This window comes from Poecilia mexicana, unplaced genomic scaffold (assembly GCF_051168715.1).
Source record: "Poecilia mexicana isolate PSO_F unplaced genomic scaffold, ASM5116871v1 scaffold_9, whole genome shotgun sequence".
In the NCBI taxonomy this organism is placed as follows: domain Eukaryota; kingdom Metazoa; phylum Chordata; class Actinopteri; order Cyprinodontiformes; family Poeciliidae; genus Poecilia; species Poecilia mexicana.
In genome coordinates, this window is record NW_028263378.1 from 18,871,799 (window position 1) to 18,881,643 (window position 9,845).

At 41.4% G+C, this 9,845-nt stretch overlaps 1 protein-coding gene across 2 annotated transcripts; it reads right to left on the minus strand.

Annotated features, from left to right (window-relative positions):
- Nucleotides 1-54: 54 nt before the first annotated feature.
- Nucleotides 55-4,915, minus strand: ccnh (cyclin H). 2 transcript variants are annotated; one of them, XM_015011970.2, is made up of 10 exons: nucleotides 4,707-4,915; nucleotides 4,457-4,581; nucleotides 4,242-4,364; nucleotides 4,077-4,150; nucleotides 3,325-3,538; nucleotides 3,060-3,223; nucleotides 2,904-2,974; nucleotides 2,695-2,800; nucleotides 306-369; nucleotides 55-218 (listed from the first exon to the last, which is right to left on the minus strand). In XM_015011970.2, the coding sequence occupies exons 2-10, from the start codon at nucleotides 4,571-4,573 to the stop codon at nucleotides 192-194; spliced, it is 960 nt and encodes a 319-aa protein (XP_014867456.1). In that variant the 5' UTR covers nucleotides 4,574-4,581; nucleotides 4,707-4,915; the 3' UTR covers nucleotides 55-191. The 2 variants fall into 2 exon arrangements, with proteins under 2 accessions (XP_014867456.1, XP_014867457.1); XM_015011971.2 differs by having other exon boundaries at nucleotides 4,680-4,915.
- Between the last annotated feature and the right edge of the window lie 4,930 nt (nucleotides 4,916-9,845).

Sequence of the window (9,845 nt, forward strand, 5' to 3'; positions counted from 1 at the left end):
ACTCGGTGTTACGTGGCACTTTTGTTTTAGGACAAAAAAAAAAAGAAAAACAACTAGTAGAAAAATATCTTTATTTCTCAGAAAACACAACTGAAATGTGCATTTAATTTTGCCACATTTAGATTTTTTTCATATAAAATACTGGAGTAAAGCAGGAACTTTCAACAGTTTCATTCCACAACTCGATAATCTCATAGGAGGTCTTCATCAGTCCAGTCCTGCAATTAAACAAAATGCGACTGATTAAGATTTCTGGGGAAAACATTTTAGAAAACATTTTACTCAAATGAAGAAAACTGTCTAGCCTCTTCGGTCAAACGAGGTTCTTTGGCAACATGGCCGTCTTCTTCATATCCTCTTTTTCGTTTGCTGCGAGATTAAAAGAAATATAGGAGAGGTTTTACAAGCGGATTAACAAGGGGTGAACTCTGTTTTGTGTCTTGGTGTTGATGCAACCATTTTAAGTGTTATTAGGCATAAAAGTATGGCGTGCCAAATGTGCCACAACCTAATGAAGCACTAATTATTCAAATGCGTAACTAAAACATGGAAATTGTTAGATATTTAAGTAAATGCAACATTTCTTCAGTAATTGGCTGAAATGAATTGTGAATTTACATTATGTTTAATACTGACCAAATATTATAAAAATGGCTAACAGTGACTTTGAGAAAGGGTGGCAGAAAAAGAACATGATGCAATACGTGCTAAAAGTTATTTATAGAAAATTGTGGCACTTTTGGTCCTCCATAAGGTCACTGAATGGTAGTCTGCTCCTCATCTTCATAGTCCTATAGTCTAGTTTACCCCATTCATACCGGTAGCTGTCCCAGGAGTCCTAACAGAGCAACGTTGAACAGCTTGTGTCTTTCACAAACGTGTCCGTTTTATTTTACAGGACAGAGTGCACCATCATGTCTCTGGCTGCTGCCATCCAGGTAATGTGAGTTTTAAGGATCTCCACCTGCAAATCCTGTAATCAGATCGCGCAGCCAAAGCAACGCCTCGTTCCACGAGTTGTGAAACTGAAGACTCCGAGCGAGTCTGCGCTTTTACTGTGCGCATGTGGCGGTACAAACGCAACGTGACTGTCCTCTGTGGAAAAAAAAAAAAAATCCTCGCTGCACAACTGAATATCGCCTCTCCAAAGCCCTCGTCTGAATCCAAAATCCGTCAGAAACTTCTTTTTTTTGTTGTTTGACGTGGAGACCTTGCGGGAGAGGATCTTGGTGCACTGCGCTGCAGAAATCTGATCTTTTCTATCCTGGTGTTTCTATCACTTCCTCACAAGTCTTGAACCAGTTATGGAAAGGGAGCAGACGCAACGGGCTTCCTGTTTGGCTACTCCTCTTTGGACAAACTGGGGGGAACGTGTCGTCGGAGGGGAGAGAACCCAAAGTACCGAAGTAGCGATTTCTGCTGTCATCAGGGAATTCAAACACAGCACCTCTTTCCAAGACAACACTAGCCTTAATTCCCTTTCTACTCACAATCGTCCTTTCACCTGATTTTTCTACGCTACCAAACCATTGTAACTTACACTGTATTTGTTTTTGTTTTTTTTCCTTGCAGCACGAACCCAACTTTTTATATATACGTATATGCTGCTTTGTATGTTATGTAGTTAGTCTTATAAGGAAATACCGTGTTTGTGTATGATATAGCATAGGAGTGCTGAGAAAGCTGCATACCTAGAACCTGTCCTGTGCATGTATTAACCCTGAATGGATCGTGCTTTAGTGCGTGGGCCTACATATATGCTGCTCTAACAAACCATCACCTTTACTCCCTCTATGCCTTTGGATGAAAACAAAAAGCTTTAGCTACATTGCAGTTTTTTCCCCCCCACCTCTCACTACGCCACCACAACAGGTGGCGTTTCCTCTGTGCACCTTTGCTACGACTGTTTCTCATACGGCTCCACTCCAAGTCGAAACCACACACACGGATTCGTCGACCTGACGAAGCCGTAAAGTTCGGCCTCAGTCCCGCCCGCCCAACGGCTCGAGTCGCTGCAGAAGTCCGACCCTGTGCCTGCCGTAGCTCGGACGTTTACCAAACAGTTTACTGTAGATGCACTTAACGATACCGCGGACCTCACAAAGTGTTAGCAAACCACCGGAGAGAAATGAGTCACAACCACTAAGCCTATAAGTCGGCAGCCGTACCTGTGTCGGATACGCTTTACGGTGTGAATGATGCGAGTAGTGACGCAGCTTCTCTGGATTTCATACAGCTGATGTGTTCCTTTTTATTTTTCTACCCGAGACTGAACCTCGAACCTTTTGCATCTTAGATACGACCTGACTGAAATAAAACTGTTATTGCATACGACTGAACGCCTGCGATTATTCACTTGGGCATGAATGTGTGAAGAACACAACCAAATGAAATTGAAAATAACGACGTAAGATTACAACAGTGGGACGGTCTTCAGGTTGTAGTAGAAAAAGAGACTGTATTTTACATGTAATCGTAATTTAAGTCTAAAACTGTTGGTGCCTCCAATAGGAAATTTAGGAATTTTCAAAAACTTTCAATAGAAATCACTCTACGTCATTGTCTTTGTGTTAATTCTCATTAGTATTTCAGGTGCCAAAGATGTTTGTTGCCTAATAATTGATGTTCTGACTGTGTATTTCCCATTAGAAAGCATGAAACGGAGTTATCCCAGAGCTTTCTTCATCTCCTTACTTGCTTGAAGTAGCAAATTCAGCGTGAATCCTCTCCAGCTTGTGTTTGTAAGCATTCACCTCCTCCTGCTTGGGAAGTTCATACTTCTTCAGGAGGGTTTTCATCCCTGCATAAATAAAGACGAGACGCTTGAATCAAATCAGAAGTGATGGCTGCACAGCTCAGCATCGCCATCTTGTGGAGAGGAACTGAAGGTGGCCTTGACTCACGTTTCATGGAGTCGTACATCTTCGAAAGAGTCTCTTTGTCCTCTTTAAGGCCCAAGCATTCAGTCAGGTAGCTAAATGGGGGAAAAAAATAAATAAAGTGGTGCCTGACTATATACATTAATTAATGGCAATTCAAATAACATTTCTGATCGGTACCTTTCCATCTTGAGGCCAGCTCTGGAAGCACTGTTCAGAATAGCTGTCAGAGCAATCTGAGACGGAGAAAACAGAAGTCCTGCGTCCGTCATGGCTGCTTGGGTAAGGAAATCGTCGGCGCTCTTCCTCAGCGACTCCGGGTTCTCCAGCGTCGGGTATCGAGTCTGACGGGAGAAAAGTCACCTTATGGAGCGCCGTATGATCGAGGTTTTAATTGTGAAAGATCTCCTGGAGCGTAATCATAATCAAAACAGAGAGCACACGCCTTGAGGTCAATCAGCAGACCCTCCATGGGTCTGTAGGGGTTGTGGACCACCAGGTGAAAATTGAGCTGCTGGATAAGAAGCAGCTCATACTCTAGGATTTGCTCCGCGACCCTTTCCTGTCCCGCCGGGCTCTCCTGCAGAAGGTTTCCCACGAACTGGGTGCTGGACACGTTGAACTCATCCACCTTACAGGACAGGTATGCACACGTCAGCCTGAAACAAGGGGGAGAGGGCCAAGAAAAAGTAGGTGGAGAACTTTACAGGGAAGCACTGGCGCCAAGTAGCTTAAAAAACAGTCAATAGAAAGTAGGACAAACTATTAAATATCACGGTAAGTTGAAATATGAAATAATCCACCCATGTAGCGGGATTTACTCATCATTCTGATATTTTGAATGAGAAGTTACAGAAGTTACAGGATGTTTGGCCAGCAGATTATACACTAATGGCTGTATATTTTCCTTTTAGGGAGACGGCACATTTACACTGTTAAACAAGCTTTACACTGACTGCTATGCAACATGTCTTCAGTGTTGTCCCATGAAAAGACATAAAATATTTACAGAGTGAGGGGATGCACTCACTCACTGCATCCACTTCCCACCTGTCCACTATATTTGCATTACAGGTTGTGAAATGAAACAGCCAATACGTACAGACATGGTGTTATGTAGTTTTCAAATGATATTGAGCACATATTCAATAGAAACCACATCAAACCTTACAGAACTCCTAACTTAGCAGCACTCACATGATAATCCTGGGGTGATACTCCATGATCGAGTTGTTCAGGTAGAATCTCCTGAAGTACATGATGGCTGTGCCCTGCAGAGGTGAGATTACAGGTGAAACATGCTTGTTCAGTAGTCTGACGGAGTGACTGCTGCGTTGCGGAAAGCTCGACACAGAAACCTACCACCACAGATTTGGGCATCGCGGGTTTAAAAGCATTGCAGAAGTCCAGCAGTCTCCTCTCGTAGTGTCGAAACAACGCGTCCTCCTCGTGGCGATCCAAGAACTTGAAGTCACCGATACCGGGCTAATTCAACAGAGAATCAAACTGCGATGAAAAGCACACATAATGTTACGGAAAAAAATGCTGTGGTAGCATTTCAGGCTGCGTCACCCTACCTTTCCACTTTCCAGTGCTTTCCTACGGAATTTCTCATTGGCCATGTACCGCATCTGCTCCAGTTCATCCTCGTTTTTAAAAGTCCAGAATTTCTTCTGTGAGCTGTTGTGGAACATGGTGGTTTCTGTGTCAAAAACAGGACAAACGGTCTCAATAAACATGAAAAAATAAAGTTGACAAGAATAAGCAAAAGCCGATTAACATTACCAGACTAATGCTCACATTTATTCACAACATCCAGCAACTTACGCTCGTGGATCTAGTTACGCATCACTCCACAAAATGACTTTGGTGTACAGCGGTTATGTGCGTTCAGATACACGGTTTAAATTCCTTATAGGGCTACAGTCGATATTTTACAGAGTAAAAACAGACTAAAGTACTCGAAATATACGAATCTCAGGGCGTCACCATTGTTGAACGCCAACATGAGTCTTCCAATGATGACGTATGATTGTACCGTAATACATTTGCTGCCGTAAAGTAGAGTGCTGTGCGCGAAACAATGTTGTATGGGGTCCAGAAAGTGCCAATAGTGTGAAAAAAAAAACACACAAAACAAACAAAATAGGTTTGTCAGCAACACAGTTTTGCAATTTAATTTTCCCTGTCCAGAAAGTGTCAAGGTTAAAAATAAATAGGGCAGAAAGTTCTTCTTCTTGTAGAACTTGAAAGATGGTTGGTGAACAGCATGATAGTACTTTACCACCAGCAGCTGGTATGAAGTGTGGAAACTAAAAAAAAGAAATAAAACAAACAAACAAAGATATGCTCAGGTGCATTCAACATTTTTGAACCTGACAAGTTATTTTTTGTCTTTCAATGTATTCATTCTGATTTTAGTCCATAATCATATATGACTATTATTTGAGAGAATGGGGTTTTTGTACAGTAACACCATATATTATACTTAATATTAAATTATTTTTGGCAACAATTCATAAAGGCAAAAAAAAAGTTGGTCAAAATGTGTAGGTGTAATGAGCCAAAGTATATTTAAAAATTGTTTTGAAAGGCCCAATAATTATTACATTAACCTGAATATGTACCATGTGTTGCAGTTTATTTCATTCAAAACACTAGACATAAATGAAACCTTTTGTTCATACTGAAAAATTAAAATAAGCCCTGTGCTTTAGCTACATACATAAATGTAAGAATGCACAGGGCCCACCTTTGGATGTAAAACCTAACCCTCCCAATCCCACCTCGAGAAGTTCAGAGAACAGCGACTACTCCATGACTATCTCTGTTGGTCAAATGTTTGAATCTGGATCACAAATGGCTGAGCGCAACAACGATCGAATCACACAGTATGTTTAGACTGAGCCACTCAACCCCCACCAGTGTTTCCGTATCAGCCCATCATTTGCATAAACATGAGTAATTTATGAATAATAAATGCCCCTGCATTGAGCCAGAGCCTTTAATTTGCATATCAGCACAGCCTTAGTGCGCGCCTTACTGTGAGCCCTTCCAGCCTGCATAAAAACCAGAATCAGAGAGAAAAAGTGCCTTAACAGGTATGTGCTGAAGACTGTTTTATAATCTTAATCTCCTTCTCCACAGGCGATAAAAAAATAAATAACTCGCGTGTCTGTGTGCGAGTGTGGGAGCTCAGTCTGTCCGTAGACGTGTGTGACTTGTAGCCTGTGCGTGCTTGCGTGAATCAGGATTGCAGCGACTCCATCGCTTGGGCTTGCCTGCCCTGCGAATTGCATAAACATGAAGTGCCGATGCATTATTGATGAGAGCGTTGCAACGTTTACTGTACGAGCGCGCGCGCACACGCAGACCGAGTGTCTGCGTGGATGTTCGTGCCTGTGGTCACACCGTGCCACGTGCGTTTTCGCATAATTCCGTAGTGTGTGATGACTTATTTCTGGCGCTCACTCTTGTGCTATAGTTCTGGGTTTCTTTTAGTTGTCCATATATTCTCTTTGTATTCTTGGCTGAAATGGCAATTCCTCTTCCTTACTTACACTGGACCTGCTTGAATAACTGATTTGATGTTGCGAATAAAACCGTGCAAAGGAGGCCTCAGGAAATAGACAACATTGATCGTACAAGCAGTGTTTTATTGGAAATCACACCTATATTGCATTGCCAGTCTCCCCTGATTAGGTTAGCTCCATCCCCTCAGAGCCAAGCCTGCACTCCTGTCTGTTGTACTTCAGCTGTATGTGAAATGACTGCACTGCAGGTCACAGACCCAATGTAGTCAGCTAAAAATCTGCCGATGAAGCTGTGCAAGACGTCAACGTTTTACTGTATGCAGTTTTGTAAACTATTCATGATCCTCGTCATAATGGTAGGTGTAGAATGAAAGGGGGAGGAGGAGAAGCTGGAGCACACCCACCCGTACGGCCCAAATACAGAACAGCTTTTCTGTTTTCTTCAAGGTAGTAATGCCAAAGCTTGCAAACAATTTGCTTGAATCGCTTTATTTGTCTTTACCTACAGTGGTAGCACCTCTTCAACTGTTTCATGTTATTTTGGTCCAATGCAACCAGGCGCTCTAATATTATATTGTGAGGCGACTGACCAACAAAAAGTAGCGCATGATTGTGTAATGAAAGGAAAACGATGCACCGTTTTAAAAATGTTTTACTGTTGAAACAGTGAAAGCCATGGCAGCAGTCCACTGCCTGAGTGCTTTGTAGAACTGTATGTTGCAGCAGTTAGAAAGAGTTCAACTGAGCTTAGATAAATCTTAGTGTAAGTACGCATGTTCAGTAATGGCCTCAGATGTTTGTTCGAGAAAAGCAACGCAAACAGCATCACGAAGACCAAGGGACACAGCAGACAGGTAATGGATAAAGTTGTGAAGTTTAAAGCAAGGTATCTAAAAAATGTTGAAGCCATGGATGGGGCTGAATAAAAAATGCAGGAATAAAAAAGGCATTTTAAAAAATAAAAAATAAAAATGTGATTTCCTTGCATTTCACAATTGGACACTATTTTGTGTTGTTCCATCACATAAAAACCAAGGTCAATAATTCATACCAAAATGTAGGAAAAAAAACACGCAGTATGAAGACATTATAAATTTTGATGAAGGTTCCCTTGCAATGTGAATATTCATATTCTGCTCCCATCCCCCATAATTGATTCTGCAGTTGCCAGGGTAACAAGAGGTGACGGTGCTCGTGTCAGAGGCTCCTCCAAGGACAGTTGGGTGACATGCCGTGCTGGCTGCTGGGCATCAACTATGACACCTGGGAACAAAATGGCCGCCACCTCTTTTCCTTTTATATGTTCGTTTTATTGTTTCACGTGCTGGCACTTAAACCTTTGTTTTGTTTTTATTGTGTGTGTGTGTGTGATACGGATGATGCGGGATCTTCTTGGTGTGATTTTGTGACTGAAACGCGCTGAAGAGCTGAGCCGTCTGATCCCCTAGAAAGACGGGCTGGAGAATTTAGAAATACGTCTGGCTATTTGCATGCAGCTTTGTGGTTCAGCATGTTTGTACACTGGTTTTGCTCAGGTTGGCATTAAGCGTTTTTTTTTTTTTTTTTTTTTTTTCTCCATCCTCCCCCCCCACCTCTTCCTGTCCAGACGCTCCCCCACCGCCTCTTTCTCTCTTTCTGTCTCTAATTGAGCTTTGTGTCTACCTCCATCTCCATTCAAATCCAGACTCATTTGCATACTGCCGCTCCGTGCTGGACAGCTCCCCAGCTGTACAGTACGGGACTAAATAAGGAACACAGACCCACTTTGTGTGATGTGAATACTAAGCAGCCAGGATAGTCATTTTTCTGTTTCCCCTGGAAAAAAAAAAAAAATCCAGCCACCTAAGAAATAAGGGGTAAATAGAAGGGCTGTAGATTTACCAAGTCAGTGTATTCAGTTCTAACAAGAAAAGCTTGCGTGTAAGATGTGTTAGTATTTGATAAAACCAGACACTCGGGTGTCAGATTTGCTATACTTACCAATTTCTTTTTTTTTTTTTTTTTTGATAAAAGCCAGAATCAAGGAATAAAATCTGCATTCTGCTACTAATCACATGACAATTTCTCCCATTCTGAACATATATTTTGTTGCAAATTTAATTCAAGCTTGTCTTCCCCTGAGCTTATTCCTACCCTTCTGTCCTATCAAGGCCTCTGATTCTGAGCTCTGTTTTTTTCTTTTTTTTTCTTTAATATAGCCGAGACTGCATTGACAAGTTCCAGGGGAACATTTTTCCTTGAGTGCGCAGAGATGTGTAATAATGTTGTATTTTGGATGCACTCCAACGGCACACTTAAATAGAAAACGTTAAGCCCACTCTTAATGGGAGCCTTAAAACCGCCACAAGGCCAATTTTCATTTCTAGTGTACTGGCGGAGATTTGTGACATTTCAACTCATTTCAGGCGCTCAATCAAAGCCGTGGCTCCAGGGAGAGCAAAGCGAGCCGTGCTCTTTGCAGCAAATCCAACCGTCCTTGGTTTGCCATGCACACGTCTCTTCCTTCTCCACGGTCGCACCTTTGAGAATTGTGATGAAATTCGATGACCCCATTTTAACTTTACCTGGAAGCCAAAGCAAACCGTGCAAGAACACCTGCTGTTTTCTCTTTCTTTTTCTTAATGAATTAGATAAAAACGACAGCAACAAAAAAAAAAAAACATAGTCTTTCATTCTCGTTTGTAGATGGCTGTGCTGATTAAGATTTCAGGAAGTGAAAAGCACAGCTTAGCTTTTGGGGGGCAGCACAGACAGTAAGGCTCAATGTTTGTGATGTGAATTCAAATACTTTACTGTAAGTTCTCCAAATGACCTGTAGCATTATTGGAAATACAATGTTTGGTTACTAATTGATGTATTTTGTTTATATTTTTATAAGTATTATGTACGATGGTTTTTAAATTCCCTGAGCTATAAACAGGATCTGAAGCAACTCCTGTTATTACAGTTTATGATATAAAGGTTTTTCTGGTCTCACAAAAGCAAAAAAATATTTTTATTATATTATTTTAGTAAATATTTTTTTAGAAATGTATGAACTTTGCCATAAATCGCCTTTCATCTGCAATTTAAGCGTTTCAAAATTCATTGTTAAATTGTTCTAGCTTCGCACGTGGACGCGTGTGTGTGTGTGTGTGTGTGTTTGTGTGTTAATTCATTTGCATAAATAGGATTTCAGCTGAGAAGGGGGAGTGTTATGCATCTTAATCTAATTAAGAACTGATGCCTGAATATAGATGATGAATTATGAGCTTAAAATTGGGGGAGGGCGATGTTTGATCAACTTGCGTTGCCTGGTAACCATAAGCCATTTATTTCAGGTTTTTTTTTTTTTTTTAAAGGGGGGGGGGGACGCTAAGATTTAATAAACATGTAGTCTTCATTAAAATGCAAAGCAGGGTGGCAGGCTGCACCTGAAGGACAGGAAAAATTA